Genomic DNA, 20,825 nt, shown 5'->3' with positions numbered 1-20,825 from the left:
GACATATGTTGCACGAAAGTCTAAAGTTAAATATTTCAAGCATCTTAATTCTAGATTTATTCATATAAAAAAATTATCATAAACCTTTTCTTGTTCTTTTTAGTAGCGTTGACACATGTTGCACAAAAGTAAAATACTTCGGAGTATGATCCATCCTCCGATGACCTGCATTTTGGAGTATGATCATGAGCATCCCCATCATTTTGGAGTATGATCCATCCTCCGGTGACCTGCATCGAAATTACGTTTAAATTAGATAACAGCATTAATTACGTATTCTTTAGTTATATAATGTTTTACTATAAACAAGACTAAAATACATATGGTTTATTTAATGTTTTAATATCTATCTATTTTTCAAAAAAATCGAATAAAATTGCTCATTTTCCATGATAGGTAAATTAACGGATCACAGTCTTTATTAATATTTGATGAATGTTATGTTTCATTTATCAATATCCATGATTTAGCAGATGGTAACATCAAAAATAAGTTAGTAGAACCCTCTCTACTAAGTAGATAGTACAAAAAATAAATCATTGGCTAAAATTTAAATAAGTAGTATAACCCTCTCTACTAAATTTTTAAAATTTGTCCTCATTTTTAAACCTGTCCAAAATAACCATTTGTTTTTTTAAAACTTAGATCCCGTAAATGTCAGAGCCGGTCTATAATTCTTTAATAAATCATAAATTAAATGTGAGGTTCCGAGATTAAATAGAGTTGCAAAACATAAAAAAATCGCAGAAATGTACTCTAGCATTACAAGCCATTAAATCAATCTTCAATTGTAAGATATCTTGTTTTAAAACTTTAAAAGCTAATAAGATGAATCTATGTATTTAATAGATGAAACATATGTTTTTTACACAAACTTTTTTTTTGCCGTTTGGTAAATCTTATTTGAGTTTTACGCATATAAACAAATTAAATAAACATAAATCTTTTTTTTTTGTTTTGTTTTTAGTAACGTTGACATATGTTGCACGAAAGTCTAAAGTTAAATATTTCAAGCATCTTAATTCTAGATTTATTCATATAAAAAAGTTATCATAAACCTTTTCTTGTTCTTGTTAGTAGCGTTGACACATGTTGCACAAAAGTAAAATACTTCAACCATCTTAATTCATAATCCTACAAAAAAAAAACATCTTAATTCATAAATGCGCATTTAAAAAATTCTCCCTCAAATTTAACGGTAATTGAATGTTACATAATTTAATCAAGTAAAAATTTTCTACATATTCTCTCTGTTTCACAATAAGATTTTTACACACATATTAACAAAACAAATAAATTTTCTGTTTTACCCTTTATTTATATACTATATCATTTTTTCATTGGTCGATAAGTTAAATTAATAGGGATAAAATTGAAAATTTTACCAAACATATGCATTGAAAACACAAAACGACACTTATTTTAAAACAAATTTAAAATCTAAAACGACACTTAATATGAAACCGAGGGAGTATCAAATTTTAGCGTTTAACTTTATATATGTAATAAGATTCTCATTAGGCACTAATCAAGCTTATACTTGAGTCGCTATATGATAATCTGAGGAATAGCATTCCCTCCACGTGGACACTCGCGGATATGAGAAGACATGTATGTAAGGAAAACATAGACAAGTGATAGATCCCTTTTGGCTTACGTGTATTTGACTTTATTTTCTATGGTGTAAGTCCATTTGGAGCGCCACATATTTGGGCATAATGATGTGGCACCAGGAGGTCTTTGATTTTCAGATAAGCGTAGCAAAATTTTGAGTTATATAGCTGAAGTGTCGTATCTGTTTCTAGTGGTCTGTGACAACTCCACGTGTCAAAGAGCAACCAGTGCTCGTATTTGCCACTGACCCAGGAAACCAAACATCATTCTGTTCGCGCATTTCACCTCTGTCCGGATAAGGTTCATGTCCAAATCTCTTTAATTACGAAAGGAGAAAATAATAGAATAGAAAGATTGGTATGTTTGAAAAGAACTTAGGGGGTGTTATTGAATATGTATTTTAATGGAGTTGGAAGTATTTTAATTTTGTAGTTATTTTCATGGATTTTGATGAATTTAAAAGATATACGGTAGATTTTGTTGAAATTTATTAACAATTGGTACGGATTTTTTATGTATTTGAAAACCATCTAAATAAAATAATTGTCTCATATTTTCAAACTTAATTATATCCATCATTCCATCTATCGTTACCACCTCTCTTCTTTTTTTTTTTTTTTTGTGCAAATTTGGTTTATATTAAGGGGAATTGCAGGCTATAACAAAAAAAAATAATAATTAAGAGAGTAATTATAGTAACTATCAATCTATGATATTCTTTGTATTTTATGTATTATTGGCTCCTTTACCCTTGTTGCATGATACACAGGTGCATGCTTTCTCTCCCTTGATAAAAACTTCTTCTCTTTTACAATTCCTTCTTCTATATTAAACATCATGTTGGTCAAACCTGACATCCCAATCCAGAACATATGCACAAAATCATCCGAAGCTTTCTCATAATGAGCCCACACAAAATCTAACAATGGTGTAATCACTATGTCTCTTAAACAGATCACTTTTAACTGATTCCATAGCCTTCGAATCCGTACCCAAAACCAGATAAAACAATGGCAAAACCATGAATCTCGCCAGAGAATCAGCAGCAACAACAACCTACAATCCATTCAAAAAATCTGAAACATCAAAATTATCCAATTTCTGAAATTCACAACTCAAAACCTTCTACGATTTCATCCAATCGTAGTTCTTCTCGAAATAATCAAGCTTGGAGCAATTATTCCTACGAACATCTCTCAGATTTTCGAATCTGACACATCTAGATTTCATCTAGACAAAACCAATTTTTTCTAGAATTTAAGAAGCTAGGGTTACAAATTGTTGGAGTTTTGATAGTAGGATTTTGCTTTATCTAACAAGTATCAATCCCTAATACACATGCCATTGTAGTATATTAGGTTATCAATCCAATCTCAGTGTGACTGCAAGCATTCAAGATATGAAACAGAAAGCAAATAAGTCAAGCCAATTATGAAACGGTTTTGTGTGTTTCTATTGATCCTAAGCAACCAATTTAACATGCAAATACCGAATTTAAAAGCATAAAAACAGAACTAAACAGTAAGTAAACAAGAGCAAGAAGTAAACTAAAGACCAGAAACTATCATGCATAAGCTTTGGAAAAGAAACTAGCAACCTAACAATGCAGAGAAACGATCTAGGCCTAACAGGTCGAGCTAAGCAACAGAGACTAACAGAAACAAGATTTAAACAATCAATAGAGATAAAGGGTCATGAGGAATGGGGTAATCGATTATGGCAGTCTCCTTAGTCTACCTAGGTGGTTAACAAACTCAATCAAGCTATCCCTAGACAATAGATTCGAATACAAATCAATCCACTCTCGTGACAGAGATTCTCAAGCTAAATCACTTTCATACTCAATTCTCATTGAAGAAATATAACCTAGTAGGCATTATGATTCAATCTAATAGAGTCAATAAGCATTCTAAACATCCAATCTCTTGGGCTAGAGTATGCAAATCTCTGGAAAAGTTTGTTCAGACATTTCATCAAACACCTTTTGGGTGTGGAAATGTCTGAGAGAAGAAATAGCATTAAGATCTACTAAACCAGAAGGGAAATCAAGCAATTCTACACTTAACCACCTAAATATACTAAGGATTCCACACCTAATCTATCCCATCCTCAAGAACCCTAATCCACTACTCAAGAACACTGAAGAACATCATGCATAAAAACCCAGAAAACGTTTCAAACCCAGAAATCATTGAAAAGCAAGTATGTTATAGATGAGAAGGAGATCTACAACTTTGATGAAGAAACGAAATGCAAAAACTCAAAGGATCAACAGGAAAAACGATTACAAAAACTAGGGTTAATGAGAGAACAACGGAATATCTGCTGGGTAAAAGGAATATCTGCTGGACAATAGCATGTACCCCTATTTATAGGAAATACTAGGTTGCCCTAATTGGCTACAGGACAAAATAGAGAGTCGGTGGAGGCCAACTCGACGTGTCGTCGAGCCTGCCACGTCGAGACCATGTGATTCTCAAAGGTGGCGCCTTGATGTCCATCTCGACGTGACGTCGAGCCTGCGTGGTCGAGTCTGCTCCAGGCGGCTTCCTGGCGTCCTACTCGACGTGACGTCGAGCCATGACGTCGAGTCTGCTCCTGGGTGATCTTGAACGACTTCATTCCTCTCCAATTCGATCCCAAGTCTAGCTCCAAGGTCGTGTTAGTTCCTCCTTGCTCCGTTAAGTCCCAAATAAGCTCCAAAATACCTGAAACTCATCCAATATGCAACATGCTATGCCATGCAATGCAAATCGTACTAAGTGATGAAAATGTTATGAAAAAGGACTAATAATGCAATGAAACAGAGAGGAAACTAAGCTAAATGCATAAGAAATGTGTGCTAAAACGAGGTAAAATACAGAGATATCAAGTTGAATCTTTGATTAAACCTGAAACAAGAAGAAAGCCTCAATGAGAAGAAGATGATGAAAAAAAGAAGAACATATCAAAGCGTTAAAGAAGAAGACTCGTCGGAAAATATGAAGTTGACGGAGAAGAAGGGTTAACGACACAAGAGGAGAAGAGGAGAAGAGCATAAGTCAACAAGAAGAAGTTGGGCTTGAGTGTTTTGTTATAAGATTGTAATTGACCCAAGTGAAGAAGTGTTTCAATAGATTTGTTTTAAATAGAATAGTATAGCAAGTTTCAATAGAATAGATTCTTTTTATTTATTTCTTAATTGTTTTATTTTATCTTTTATAAAATTTATCTTAAATTTATGTTTATAAATATTAATTTAAGTTCATGATTTTTTAAAAGAAAAAAACTAGACTTTTTCTGTATCTAGATGATTTTAAATTTTAAAAATCAATATAATAACAATATGCGTTATAATTAGAAATTTTTTGGTTATATTTTAGCTGTAATATCCTTTATTTGGCGTGTGTTTAACTAGACAAATTGGGTTATTATGTTGTATTGTTTAGACTATATCGTTTTTGTTGTTGTATATTTAAATTGGTCGTTTGGGTTCCTTATGTTGTATCTCTTAGGGTATAGCGTTCCTTATTCATCGTGCGGTTGATTTAGCACTTTGTGTTCAATATGTTATATTTGTTAGGGTATAGCGGTCATATCTATTCATGTGGTTTTGGTTTGAGTGTAGGTCTTTAGGTTTAGTATTTTTAAGTTAAGGGTTTATTTATATAGATTTGTAGAAAATAGTATAGTAGACCATTCTATTCATATAGTACAATTTGTATTTAACTATAAACACTATTCACCAGTATAAAAGTTTTACATCCGACTTGTAAAATTCAAACCATGTTTTATGCAGAAAAAAATCTACATGTTTTTAAGATAAATTTGAAATTTTGAATTTTCAAGGTAAAAAATATATGCTCTAAAAAAATATGATGGGGTAACAAAAACTAAAAAGAGAAAGAAACACCAAAATTGTAATTTCCCCCACCCCTTATGTTAGTCTCTTAATTTTTTTCAAATTAGGTGCTATATTCTTAATATTATTTATAAATTTGGTCGCTCACCTAAATGACCCTTATATTAATCTCAACAAAAGTTTACAGCATACAACCGGTTTAGACCAAAAGTTTAGAGCATACAAACTACATTAGCTTTCCTTGAAATAAAACGACAGACAAATAACTCAAAAGATTTCGAGCTAATTAAGATGTTTGAAATAATGTCATGTATCTCGGATAAGAGAACTCTTGCATTAATAGCTTTGACTAATTCCTGACAATCTGATTCAATCAAGATATAACTCACATCTGCTGCAAGCGCTGCAGTGATGGCCGCTCGAACTGCCAACCCTTCAGCCATAAAATGGGGATGCAACATTTTCACACAACGCTAAATGTTGCGTCGAGGCACCTATGGTCGGATAGTTAAACGTCCACCCGATTTCGGCTGCTTTTAAATCGATTCTCCAAGCTACGTCAGATTTGCATCTAGTACCAAACACCGGAAAAATAGGAAGATCAAACCTTGGAGTGAGGAAATTGATCTACGACTTTCCGGCTTGAGCTCTGTGCCACTCTTTGGCATCTTTAAGAGCCTTTTACACAGTTTATTCAATTGTGAAAATCTTGTTAGTGAAAATCTTCTAGTTTGTAGTGGTCCAAAGCGTCCAAGAAATCCATGGAAAAAGTGGCACCATTCCAATATCTACTAGTGGTAAACAAACATGCGATGCAGCCAACAACAAACTTGCTCTTACATCTTGGATAAGAAAGGGGCCAAAACCCGTCTTGAAAGGGACCTACTGCCAAATTTGTTGCGCAAAGGAGCAAGTGAACAATGCATGTAAGATGGATTCTGGATAATTATATCGAAAACAAACCGGATCCACAACAACATGTCTTGCTTCCAATTGAGTCCCCGTAGGAAGAGCTCCGAGATGGGCTTTCCAGAGGAAAGTTTTTATCTTAGGTGCAATCACAACACTCCACACCTCTGACTTCCAGTTTATTTGGAGCAGTGGCAACAAATCAGCTGGTTTACAAGCTTTATCTCGTACAATGTAGTAACCATATTTAGTTGAGTAGACCCCCGAATGATGGTGAATCCATATTCTATTGTCAGCCGCTCCTAGTCTGCTTGGTTTTATTGATGTAATTTCAGAGATATGTTGGGGGAATAGTGTATTTATTTTTCCTGTGTTCCACTCCACTGACCCTGGTATAAATAGCTCATGCACTCTTATATCTTAAGACTCTTTTGGTGCTGGTCCGTCGGTTGTAAGCATTGAGAATGAGACAGCCAGAGGTGTTCCCACGCTTTAATAAATTTTCCATAGCCCACTGCCCATCCCATGTTATTCTTTAGGAGATCTCTACCAATTAGCACACTTCGCCACCCACGTGAGGCTAAGGATGGGCATTTTACCTCTAAGAATGAGTTGGATTGACAGTACTTACCGAGGAGAAAACGAGCCAATAAATTGTCAGGAGCATTTACCACTTGATATGTCTATAATTTGCATGATTTAAGCATCCATTCTTCATCACTTTGTCATTGTTTCAATCACATTTCATCTCATCAGTAGGCGTTTTAGTGTGTTTTGCATACTTAGGACGTTTTTGCATTAGGATTGCATGTGCATTGCATATTTGGTTGTTTTCAGGTACTTTGGATGCTTTTGGAGTTCAAACAGAGGTGAAACAGAACAGAAATTCAGAACGCTCAATCACGCCTTAAGACAAAGCACTCGATCGCAACCTCGGAGCCCTGACAGAGCAAAATCACTCGATCACAACCCCAGAAACTGTCATGAAGGCCAAAACCACTCGATCACAACCCCGGAGCGATTTCAAAAGAGACCACTCGATCGCAAGATCGAGCAGAAGCTGTCATGGAGGACATACCACTCGATCACAACCCCTGAGATGCAAGCACTTAGTTTCACTCGATCGCAAAACCGGAGGAATCACCCACTCTACACCACTCGATCACCACCTTGTCATTAGAAGCCCATCTACCCATTCTTCACTCAACCAGACAAGCTGAGCATACGGAAGAGAAGAGAAGCTGAAGAAACCACTCGATCACAACCTCACGTCATCTACTCGATCGCACCACTCGATCGCATGGTCGCTGGACCATTCCATCTCGTCTTCACTACAGACCACTCGATCGCAAGACGGAGTTCCCGAATCCCAGTTTGATCTGTTTCACTCGATCATAGCGAGGCCCATTTCAGCCCATCAGATGCTCGATCGCAGGGTCTCGATGTGAAGACCACTATCTCGAACTTTCCTTATTTAACTTTTCTCGCTTATATAAGCAGCCTCTAAGGGTTTTCCCTAGGGCATCCAGTCTTTATTTTCAGTTTTTACCTAGACTTGGTTTCGTAGCCACAGTGTGTTCTTCCTACGACTTTGTATTTGCTTTAAAGTATTTTATAATTCAGTTTTCGTTTCAGTCTTTATCATTTCCTGTTATCATGTTTTCAATCGTTTCATTGCTATTGTTTTTGATTATGTCTGAGTAGTGAATTGTATTTCTGAGGATGGGATAGAGTAGTCGTGGTTGTCTTAGTCGATTTAGATGGTTGAGTTTAGATTGTTTGAATCCCTTTTGGATTAGTTGCGCTTATTGCTTGTTCCTTTCTGATCAACTGGAATATGAATCCAGACATTCCCGCACCCAAAAGGTGTTTGATGGAATGTCTGATCCACTAATTCCAGAGATACTCGTCTCTATCCCAAGGTATTGGCCGTTTAGAGCGGGTATTGGCTTTAAAAAGTTGATTCGATATTGCCAGCTTAGTTAGAGATCGCTAATGGTGATTAGGTCTGTGTCTAGCTCTGCTTGAGAATTTCTATCACGGTGGTGAATTGATTTACTTTTGAACTTGTTGTCAAAGGATAGCTTCTGTGAAGTTTTGTCAACCGTCTAAATAGATTAAGGAGACCACGCTATTCGATAACCCTGTCCTTAGGAATCTCTTATCCATTTGATTGCCTATTATCTTACCTGCTTTGTTATTCTACTGCCTGCTATTGCTAGTTTGCATTCCAGTTTCATTTCATTTCTGTTATTTTGCATTAGGTCTGTTAGAAAACAACAACTCTCTGCTTGGCTTGACTTAGCAAATTCTGATCATATCTCATCTGTTTGCATCACACTAGATTGGATTGACATCCTATAGTACTACAACGACATGATAGTGCCTTAGGATTAATTAAGGGAAAAAATCTATTATCAATTTGGCGCCGTTGCCAGTTTAGTGTTTGTTTGCTATATATGAGATCATTAGAATCGTTAAGATCAAGTTCATTTTTGTTACACAAGATACTGACATTGTGTTTTTCTGTCTGTGTTTCAGGTACCCGCAGCAAAAAACTTTACAGACTCATCTCTGATTGGTCTGGTAAAGCCTTGCTGTTACCTGTTATATGCATACACGGTCAAGAGGAAATCAGAATCTCCTTTTCAACGATAACATCGACCGTATCGCTCGCCAACTAAGAGAACAAACAGCAACAGGCACAATGGCTGACATTGTAGATGACCAAGACCAACCCAACAACATTGGTGCAGGTGACTTCCCACACAATCACAACCAGCGTCATGGAATTGTTCGTCCACCAGTCAAGAACAACAACTTTGAGATCAAGAGCGGTCTCATTGCAATGGTTCATGGGAACAAGTTTCACGGCTTGCCAATGGAGGATCCGCTTGATCATCTTGACGAGTTTGAAAGCCTCTGTTGGGGTCGGATCCCACACATCTTTGGTAGGATCCACTTGGATCTGTCCACGTCATTATTACATAATAATCCTCTTGGATTTCTAGATGTTTCATTGCGAGAATCGAGCTCGACCTGTCGGAAGTTCGATTCAGTTTATTAAAGAGCTCGATCTTTACCAGTACGGAGTTCGCTCTTATTCAACATATAGTTCGCATAAAAGAAGGCCGAAGCGAGGAGAATATTGCTCGAGGTTCACGGCAGCGTCAAGACGCAGGAGTTCGGAGTCAACAAGAAAGGGTTCGGAAGATCCACGCGAAGCCCAAGATAGTTCAAATTCAAGCCGTTTTGGTCAAATTGTAACCTACATGATTAATGCGGATCAATGCAATTATGAGCAGTAAATGACCGCATTGATCATGTTTTCTCTATAAAAACAACCTCAAACGCATGTGTTTGGGGAGAGAACAACTTTTTCCTCTTACGATCAAGCAATACAACATACTTTTTCTTTTACAATTTTGCAAGGCTTTTTACTATTTTATTCTTTCCAAGTTCTTTCGCTTTATTTAGTTTCTTGGTTACTTCCCTTTTCAATTCCATATTTTCATTTGTTGATTTTAGAGTTTTTCTCCACAAAAATACTTAAAGACAATCGAGTGTGAATCCTACATCCACATTTTGGCACCGTCTGTGGGGAGTTACCGCAAAACTCTTTGATCTCAAAATCTCTCTTTTTCAAACCAAGAAACTATGGCTGATCAGCAAGCTTTGAGCAATGCAATTGCCTCGCTTACTCAGTCAACCACCGATCTGACCAATCAGATGAGTACACTCGCTAGTGCCAACGCCACTTTTGGTGAAAGGTTAAACTCAATCGAGCAAACTTTAACGAGTGTTCAAAATACTCAAACAAATTTGTCAAACGCGCAGAACATTGTTTCAAGCCGTTTAGATAATTTGTCCTCAGCACAAACGACAGCGTATCAGCGCAGGCTATTCCAAACTCCCACACTAAACAGATCCGGGAGCACTCAAACTCCTCCTACGGGCCGTCCTGCTAGTACTAGCAATCAGACAACCGTAGGAGATTGGTCCAATCCAACCGGGGATGGAAATCCCCAAAATCAGGGCAATCCTGCTATTGACGAAGGACTCCTTATGGAAGAACCTGATGTCATCCTTTCCGATGATTTCGTCAAAGTTCGTCAAGAGCTTGATGAGATGAAGTCGAAGTTTCATCAGGCGACCAGTTCGGCACCTGAGATCGATCGAGTAATCAAAGAAACTCGACGAACACCCTTCACTTCGAGAATCTCGAACTTTCGTATCAAAAATTCTCGAAAGGTCAAATTCCCAACTTACGATGGTAAAGGTGATCCTAAAAATCACCTCGCTGCTTTTCAGATCGCTGCTGGCAGAATTGATCTAGAACCAGACGAGGAAGATGCCGGATATTGCAAATTATTCTCTGAGAATCTATCCGGATCGGCTTTATTATGGTTCACTCAGTTGGAACCTGAATCTATTGATAGTTTTAAGGAATTGTCCTCCGCATTCCTAAAACAGTATTCCATGTTTATGGAAAAGGCAACCTCTGATGCAGATCTATGGAATTTAACCCAAGGTCAGAAGGAACCACTTCGCAAGTATATCGCTAAATTCAAAGAAGTGATAGCCAAAATTCCTGGGGTATCACACGCTGCTGCCCTTTCTGCTTTAAAGAACGGACTTTGGCATGAATCCCGATTTCTGGAAGAGATCATCGTCAATCGTCCGAGCACTATCCAAGATGCTTTATTCAGAGCTACTAATTGGATGGAGGCAGAAGAAGAAAAGCTTAGCCTCGCTAAAAAGCATCGGCCAGCAAAATTGGTTGTTGGAAATCCGACTAATAAATTCGAACCAAAAGATAAAAATGGTTCGGAGTTAATCCTGCTACTAATGCCGTAGGAAAACCCTCCCCAAACAAAGGAAGATACAATTCTTCTAATACCTGGGTTAGAGATGAAAGTGCCTCTTGCGATATTCATAGAGTAAATGGGCATTCCACCAAAGATTGCAGCGTACTCAAAAAGCACCTCACCAAACTGGGGGCAGCTGGAGAGCTCGCTAACTTCAATATCGAAGAGTTTGTAGAATCTTATCATAAAGAAAAAGAAGATTCCGAAGCGTCCAATCCTCCTGAAAAGAAACAGAAGCCCAATGGGCCCGGAACTCCGAACACTCCTAAGAAAAGGATCGATGTTATAATGGGAGGATCCAAATTGTGCCGAGATTCGATCAGATCAATCAAAAGGCACAAGAAATCAGCAGCAATTCAAACCGCTGTGGGTTTCCAGTCAAATGAACAAACACCTTCTATCTCTTTCGACAATTCGGACACTCAAGGATTAACAGGACCTCATGACGATGCTCTTGTGATAACTTTAGATGTTGCGAACTTCGAAGTAACTAGGTGTCTAATTGATACTGGAAGCTCGGTAGATCTCATATTTCTAAGCACTTTGCAAAGAATGGGAATCAATAAGGCTGACATTATCGGTCCACTGGCACCATTAGTAGCTTTTACGAGTGACACATCTATCTCATTGGGGAAAATAAAACTACCAGTGCTCGCCGCAGGGGTTCCTAAAATTGTAGAATTAATTTTTTTTCGACCGTCCGGCCGCTTACAACATAATTCTTGGAACTCCGTGGATTTATCAAATGAGGGCTATACCTTCAACTTATCACTAGTGTGTGAAATTTCCAACTCCTGCAGGAATCGGAACCATTCGTGGAGATCAGGAAACGTCGCGATCTTGCCACCTCATGGGACATCGTTTAAAGCTTAAATAGCAATTAATGATAAACGCTAAGCAAGAAATCACTTCGCATTACCCAAGTGGTCTTAGTTCAAGTGAAGTTACCACAGAAATTGAAATTGATTCCGAATTTCCAGATCGAAAAGTAAAAATCGATACTACTTTAGATTCAGAAATCAAAGATCAGTTGGTAACATTTCTAAAAGAAAACAAACATACTTTTGCCTGGTCGGCGAAAGATATGCCTGGAATCGACAAAAGTATCATTACCCATGATTTAAACGTCGATCCTAGTTTTAAACCAATAAAGAAAAAAAGAAGAAAACTTGGTCCAGACCGAGCTCAAGCAGTCAATGACGAAGTCGATAAGCTTTTGAAAATTGGTTCCATCAGAGAAGTGAGATATCCGGACTGCTTAGCAAACCCCGTGGTAGTATGTGTCGATTTCACCGACATTAACAAAGCTTGCCCGAAAGATAGCTTTCCTCTCCCACATATCGATCGGCTCGTTGAGTCAACAGCCGAAAACGAACTCTTAACTTTTATGGATGCATTCTCTGGATATAATCAGATCATGATGAATCCCGAAGATGAAGAGAAAACATCCTTCATAACAGATAGAGGAATCTATTGTTACAAAGTTATGCCATTTGGTCTAAAAAATGCCGGTGCAACATACCAACGTTTAGTTAACAAAATGTTTTCAGAACATTTGGGCAAAACGATGGAAGTATATATTGATGATATGCTTGTAAAATCTCTTAAGAAATCCGAGCACATCACACATCACGCAGCATTTGGTCAGCTCAAAACTTATCTGACGCCGATTCTCTCAAAACCTGAATTAGATGAGAAACTTTATCTCTACATTTCAGTTTCTAACCATTTTGTAAGTGGGGTTTTAGTTCGAGAGGACCGAGGTGAGCAAAAGCCAATTTTCTACATAAGTAAATCTCTTACTAGTCCAGAAACGAGATATACCATGATGGAGAAATTAGCTTTAGCAGTGGTCGTATCTGCTAGAAAACTTAGACCTTATTTCCAATCTCATCCTATAGAAGTACTAACTTCCCATCCGCTTCGCTCAATTCTTCACGGGCCAAGTCAGTCCGGAAGGTTAGCAAAATGGGCAATCAAACTCAGTGAGTACGATATAGAATATAAAAGTCGAACTAGCGCAAAAGCACAAGTTCTGGCTGATTTTCTAACCGAACTACCATTAGATGATGAAATCTTTGTTGAAACGGACTCTACGTGGAAATTACATGTAGATGGATCTTCTTCTAAACAAGGATCCGAAATCGGCATTAGGCTCGAAACTCCGACAAAGGAAATAATCAAGGAGTCATTTCGGTTAATGTTTCCAGCTTCGAACAATGAAGCAGAATACGAAGCTCTCTTAGCAGGACTTCGGCTTGCTCTTGCGATTGGAGCAGAAAAAATAATAGCTTATTGCGATTCTCAGCTAGTTGTAAACCAGTTCGCTGGAGATTACGAAGCTAAGGCTCCTCGAATGGAAGCTTATCTTTCGGCTGTCAAAAAATTAGCCGGAAAATTCAAAGAATTCGAATTAGTTCGAATACCTAGAGGAGAAAACACTTCGCCAGACGCTTTAGCTGCCTTAGCTTCTACCTCAGATCCTGAACTCAAACGAGTTATCCCCGTTGAATGTATTTCCTCGCGAAGTATTTCGGTTGAAGAAACAGAAAACGATAACATTTCGGCGGCCGAATACATCGAAACTCCAAAACAAAGTTCCGGATATAGTTCACTTGTCATCACCAGATCACGAGTAAAATCTCAAGATGACGAACTTACTCCACCATTGGAACTTCCTAAAAGAAAGTCAAAAAGAAAGTTAAAGGATCAAGAGGTTCCCATTAAAGAACCATCTCGAACCGAACAGTCACTTACAGGTGATGTAGAGGTTCAGGAGACAATTGAAGATCCTGACATTCCTTCCGAACCAGAACCAAGGAAGTTTATACTCAAGGATAATACTTCCGCTAATGATTGGGGGGCTGACTGGAGGGTACCCATCAAAAATTTCATTCTTAATGGGGAACTACCATCTGACAAATGGCAAGATCGCAAATTAAGAATCATCAGCGCTAAGTATTGTATAAATAAAGAGTCATTATACAAGCGAGGCGTTAGTGATCGTTATCTTTTATGTATTTTCGGACCCGAAATTAAAATAGTGACAAGCGAGGTCCACAAAGGGCTTTGTGGTAGTCATTCTTCGGGGCGAGCAATGGCTTTCAAAATCAAACGATTAGGATATTTCTGGCCAACTATGATTTCAGACTGCATTGATTACGCCAAACGGTGTAAAAAGTGTCAGATGCACGCTCCTCTTATTCACCAGCCATCTGAAATTCTATCAAATATATCCGCTCCATACCCTTTCATGAGGTGGTCGATGGATATAATCGGTCGGATGCATCGTTTAACCCGAGGATTGAAGCTGAAGCTTATATAAGCACACAAGATTCCGTAGTAAAGACATTCTTGTGGAAACACATTATTTGTCGCTATGGAGTTCCCTATGAAATAGTAACGGACAATGGTCCTCAATTCATTTCAAATAATTTTGAAGATTTTTGTTCCGCTTGGGGGATAAAATTTAGCTACTCAACGCCGATGTATCCTCAAGGAAATGGACAAGCGAAAGCCTCCAATAAAACCATTCTCAGCAATCTTAAAAAATGCTTGAGTGCTCGAACAGGTGGATGGTATGACGAGCTGCAACCTGTGTTGTGGGCTTACCGAACAACCCCGAGGCGGGCAACGGGCGAAACTCCATTCTCACTAGTTTATGGGATGGAAACCGTAGTCCCGGCCGAGCTAAATGTCCCAGGTTTGCGCCGAAGCGAAGCTCCACTTAACGAAGAGTCGAATTCTAAATTATTAGAAGACGTTCTCGATACAATCGATGAAAGGCGAGACCAATCCCTTATTCGACTTTAGAATTATCAACAGTTGACCGCTCGATACTATAACTCAAAGTTGAAAAACAGACCTTTAAATGTAGGAGACTTTGTTTTAAGGTGAGTGTCCGATAATACAAAAGAAGGAGCTGGAAAACTCGGTATTAACTGGGAAGGCCCTTATCAAATCGCTGAAAAAATCTGAAACGGTGTAAACCGTTTACAAGACCTTGATGGAAATCCCGTTCAAAGGCCTTGGAACATAATCAACTTGAAAAAGTTCTATTGCTAAAGCAAACACATTCGAACTACGATTTGGCTTGATCCCATTCTGGATACGTAGGCAGCTCGCTAATCACGAGTCCAGCTATAACATAAAAATAAAAATATAATTCCAGTCATGGAATCCTGTTTTTATAAATTCGATATTCGAGCATGAATATAAAGATACGTTGCGAACAATGTATAAATAAATATTTCTTGCTAAGCTAAGACCGGATCTAGAAGGGTCTTGAATTACGGAACAACTCCGCTCCTTGACCAGCGAAGTCAACGATGCTCATAATGCAACCTGGCATGTTTCCGTACTCCTGAAGTCCTAGTTCGATCCAATCGGAAGGATGGGCTTCGAGGCGATGAAGCTCGCGAGATATATCGAGGCAACGCTTCTCTAGCTCAATTATCCGTTTTCTAATCTTTTTCTTCTCATCTTTGAGCTCATCATGCCGAGTGATAAGCTGAAGAAAATAAAACGCTACGTTTAGCAATAACAAAAAGAAGTTAATCACTAGGATGGAAAATACCTTATTGATAAACTCTTCAGCCTTAATACGATCTTGAGGCAACAATCTCTCGATTCGAACGATCGGAACCTGAATGCTAGTTCCCTTCTTCAATATTTGTGAATCTTTTGGTTCGCCGGACTCTCCTGCTCTTATAAGCTCGATGTCCGACGTCCTCGAAGGATCAACACTCATCACTTTGAACAAGTCTGAAGGATTCTCTGATGAGTTAACTCCCTTGAACAGTTTTGTAGAATTGTTGTTGAAATTCAATGACAGACTACACCCACTTTATACTCGAAAACTTATTCGATTGCATTTAAGAGGATTAATTGACGATTTCCCAAATCTGAAATTACGACTTCCATGGAAAATGTAATCGAGTTAATTACTAATTATATTTCCTAGATTAAAACGGATTAAATATGATGAATTAATCGGCGAATGTAAAAGTAAAAAGGGAATGTAATTAATATTGTTGGGCCTCTAGCCCAATAGTTTCTACATAATATAAAAAAAAAACTAAGAAGGAGGGGGGTTCGCAGGAGGAAATTTGTCTGATGGCGAACCATCTTTGCGTTCGTCGGGTTCGAGGCTCCTTTGGTAGATATCCCAATGCTTCTTCAGGAACCTAATGTGTTCTCGAAGACAGCCGGGACTGCGGGCGATAGAATCAAATCCCCTCCTCTCCCAGTTGTGAACGTCCGACTCCAAACGTCGGATCTTCCTTTCTGTCCTAGCAATCCGATCCTCAAGGATACGGCGTTTCGCTCCAAGACGTTGCCTTTCAGAGCAGAGGAAAACGTATTTTTCCGTGATCTGTAAATAACAGATACATTACGAATTTATTAAGTAAAACCTTGAAACTATTGGTACTAGGTTCAAACCTGCTCCATGAATTCATGGTACTCGATCTGTTCCTCCCGGGACATGGAAGGAAGAAAACAAGGAATAACCACCCCTTGTGGAGTGAACTCATCCCCCGACGGGAAAAGAGATTCACTTGAAGGGAATCGTGGTGAGTTAGGACCGGAAGGTTCGCCTTGGTGAGAAGTCATCTTTGATCTAAAAAAGAAGAATTACAAAGTTCTTTAAAAAAAAATCTATTGGAAAATTTCCAAAATCCAACTCTCCTTATATAGAAAAAATATGTAAGGGCACTCACTCGATTATTTATTGAAAAAGAAAGTTAAACGTCAATCTATTGATATGACTGTTATGACCTTTCGGTTCTCGTGTACATGCACAAATAAGACCTACGAAATATAGGTTATTCAAGTATCACTTAACAGCTAGTAGGCGAACTTAATTTCGAACTCGAAATTCAAAGACAATCAATAAATGGTATCGCACCTTTTTATCTCTTAGGGAAAACAAACAGTTCTCACTAGAGATTTCCCTAAACGAACACATTTGAAATATCGCAAAGTGTTCTTGTAAGCCGAGTTCTAATCTCGCAACCGAGAGACCGAGGAAAAATTCCAATGTTTTTTCTTTAAAAAAGGCAAGTAGGTCTGATCAGCCTATCTCTCCTATAATCCTGAACCACTTCGATTAGGAGGACTTTTGCAAACCCTCCAGGTAAAATCGATGGTTTCCACCAAGATTAAATATTTCTTCCTAAAGAAATTTTAATCGAAAACCTCCTTGGACAAATTATTCAAAACAGTAATAGAAGCCCCCTCGAGCAGAAAATTTGGAAAAGAAACAAACGGCCCCATGGCCAACAAAGCGAATTTCATGTCTTTAAATTAAAGGGACAATCCCCACATAAGGTGAATGCAATCACCATCATTCATTCACAGGCGAGCCGCCCTCTTCCCTTACTTGACTTGAGACAAGAGCACCCCCAACGTCATCGTCTTGAGTCACGAGAACCACTTCAGGGTTAAGCGAGCTAGCATCGAGAGGAGTCTCGTTCCTTGATTCAACATCGTCTCCCATAATCGAGGAGATGACAAGCCCCTGATCAGAGAGCCCCTGAGCTTGTCCCGAGGAGATTCTATCAACATTGGTTCCGAACTCATTAAAATGAGCGCGAGGAGAACCGGTTAACACCATCTCGTCCAAGGACGAACCAATGTTTTGTTCGGTCAATGGAGGGGAATTAGCGAATTCAAAAGCAAACTGCTACAAATTCAGATATGGCTGAGGAGCGGTATTTAGCTTAGCTACAGTCTCAGCTAGCTCAGCACCAACCGTCTCTTTCTCTTCAGCCAAATTGACTTTTCCGTCCTCTATCTCTTTGATCAAGTCGAGATTACTTTTCATTTCATCGCGTTCGGAGTTAAGCTTGTTCCAAGCTTTGTCTGCAGCGATAAATTCCTACACAGCAAGAAGAAACTTTTGCCCAGCTCCCTTAACCTCCTTCCGAGCATCATGAGATATTTTGCGAACATCGCGATCTTTCAGTTTGGAAAGAGACTCATTTTTGCGTTCGAGCTCCTCAGAAGCTGCTTTAACCTTGTTAAGCTCTGATCTCAGAAGCTCAATCTCGCCTTTTGCGAAGTTATGATCAGCAAGGGCAGTCTCTAGCTTTTGCTCTGTCTCAATCAAAGTCCTCCTTTTCTCCTCGCCGGATCTTTCGAGTCTCTCGATCTCTTCCTGGCGAGCCGAGTCAAGGCCAGTAGATTCCTGCACAAGCCGACTGGAAGATTGCAGTTTTTCAATCTCTCCTTCAGCGACATCAACTTTCTTGGAAACTTTAGCGAGCTCCTCTTCGTAAAAGTTCACAATGCCATTTACATCCAAAGTTGCCTAATAAAAGAAGTTTCATCGTTAAAAAAAATATATATGTTTTCTTTCAAAATCGGCTGTTTGAAGATGCAAACAGTCAAACCTGGGAAGAGTGAAATGAATGACTGATGTACATCTTCTTGATATCAGGCTTCCACCAATCAAAGGATGGAAGCTTCTTCCCAACACGGGTGTGGAAGCACCTAAACATATTCCCGATCTTCTCTTTATCTGGAATAAAGTTATTTGTGTGAGAATTGAGTTTTCTTTAAAAGAAAGGATCTATTAATCTCAAACAATAAAATGATAGTTAAAGGTTACCGGCTTGAGACGAAGCTCTGGCAACCAGTCCTGAGTTCAAAGATGATCGAACCCTAGAGGTATTGCCTCGGGGGCGCGTAAGGGGTAACATCCCTGAACCCAGCGGTTCCTTCAAAACAGTTCCCGAATCAGGGTTTGCATCCTGAGCTTCAGCAGGTTCAGGAATTGGAAGATTCGAAGGAGGGGCTCTGCCCTTCCTTGTGCTCTTGGGACGTCCCTGGGGCAGGGGTCCAAGTTCCTCAGCCTTCCTCTTCTTCATAAGAGAAGTGTCACTTGCAAGGCCTTCCTCCTCAACGGTGGCAGCGGCCATGTTGTCTGCTGCTAGGATGGAGGGAGAAGCATTGATCGCAGCAACCGCCATTGACTTTGAACCTTCAAGTGATCCATCGTCAACAAGGAGAGTTTTCCGATAGACTTTGTCGTCCTCGGTGGAAGTTGCATTTTTCTTGTTTTTCCCGATTAGGGAAATCTGATCTTTAACCTTTTTGTTTGCCTCTTTGATCTTTCTCCTGTCTCGGGCATTCAGACTCGAGAGATCAATCTCAGCAGGAGGAGGGTCGACGGGGCGAGTAAGTGTCATTCTGACAGAAAACCCGGCGCCGTGAATTCTTTCCAGAGTAAAAGAATTCCAATGAACTGGCCTCTCCAAGACGGCCTTGTAAAATTTGAGAAAATCGATGGATGGGACTGGTCGAATCTGAGGACCTGCGAGAAAACAAAAAAAAAATGTTGGAACACAGTTTGAAATAACAAAGGGAGCTTATTCAGTTAAGTCCCAATTTCTACCCAAATTCGATGACTAGTGAGTTCGAGGGAGTTCGGAAGAACTTTGAATAGAAAAATTATTTATGCGGAAAAAGAACCAAAACTTCCTCCAGGCGGTGTCCTTTAAAGGAAAGGAAGGCCATCAATGAGATTCCGATCCGCGTTTGGATAAAGGGTATAATACCCAGAAGTTTGGGATTCGCGAGCTTGCAAAAGTTCCAGGAGTTCGCAAAGTCCCAATGAGTAGCCCGCCTCCGCCGCAACAGTAAGGGTACACAAAAGATACCGGAGCATGTTGGGCGACATCTGGGAGAAAGCAATTTCTAGATGGTTGAGGTAGACGAGAAGCACCTCAGGATGGGGAAGGAATAAGCCGCACCCTTTGAAATAAATTTCATAGGCACAACAGTAACCTTCTCGCCCCGACTCTGGAGACTCGAAGGGCTCCGGGACTACCATCTCTACCTCAGGGGGGATGAGACATAGTCTACGAAGATTGTTGAGAGAATCGATAGTTGATTCACTCTGGGGGTGAAGATCAAACCCATCTCCGGTTTGAATCTGGGATTCGGACCCTTCACCCATGAGAGCTTCGAGATCGTCAGCCTCGTATTCGCAGAATTCGGAATAAAGGTTCGACATTTTACGAAAGGGATTTTTTACCAGAAAGAAAACAGTGACTTCCGTAATAGGAATGAAGGTTTTCTAGGTAGAGAAGATAAGATGGAAAAGTAATATTACCTCTTAGAACCCTAAAGTATGATGAAAGACCGCCTCGAGAATATTGGGAAGTGGGACAGTTTTCCCCGTGGTATTAATATAAAATTAAAAAATTAATGATGACGGTTGTCAGGGAAATCAAATCATCTGATTATCCGAGATCAGCGTAATAGCGAAAAACATGGAGTAATTCCGGAATATTAAAGATCTCGAGTCATTAATTACAGTTTACTTAAGTCTTCCAAGCCGAGCACTCAGCTCGCAAGACTTGGGGGGATAAATGTTGGGGTCGGATCCCACACATCTTCGGTAGGATCCACTTGGATCTGTCCACGTTATTATTACATAATAATCCTCTTGGATTTCTAGATGTTTCATTGCGAGAATCGAGCTAGACCTGTCGGAAGTTCGATTCAGTTTATTAAAGAGCTCGATCTTTACCAGTACAGAGTTCGCTCTTATTCAACATATAGTTCGCATAAAAGAAGGCCGAAGC

At 39.1% G+C, this 20,825-nt stretch overlaps 1 protein-coding gene across 1 annotated transcript; it reads right to left on the bottom strand.

Annotated features, from left to right (window-relative positions):
* Positions 1-17,578: 17,578 nt before the first annotated feature.
* On the bottom strand, positions 17,579-20,251 carry LOC110224425. The gene is made up of 6 exons (XM_021010485.1): positions 20,023-20,251; positions 18,845-19,549; positions 18,627-18,754; positions 18,185-18,544; positions 17,987-18,112; positions 17,579-17,914 (listed from the first exon to the last, which is right to left on the bottom strand). The coding sequence occupies exons 1-6, from the start codon at positions 20,249-20,251 to the stop codon at positions 17,579-17,581; spliced, it is 1,884 nt and encodes a 627-aa protein (XP_020866144.1).
* Between the last annotated feature and the right edge of the window lie 574 nt (positions 20,252-20,825).

This window comes from Arabidopsis lyrata (genome assembly GCF_000004255.2).
Source record: "Arabidopsis lyrata subsp. lyrata unplaced genomic scaffold ARALYscaffold_1, whole genome shotgun sequence".
Classification (NCBI taxonomy): Eukaryota; Viridiplantae; Streptophyta; class Magnoliopsida; order Brassicales; family Brassicaceae; genus Arabidopsis; species Arabidopsis lyrata.
The sequence above is the reverse complement of the archived record's forward strand: the minus strand, read 5'-3'. Positions and strand labels throughout refer to the sequence as shown.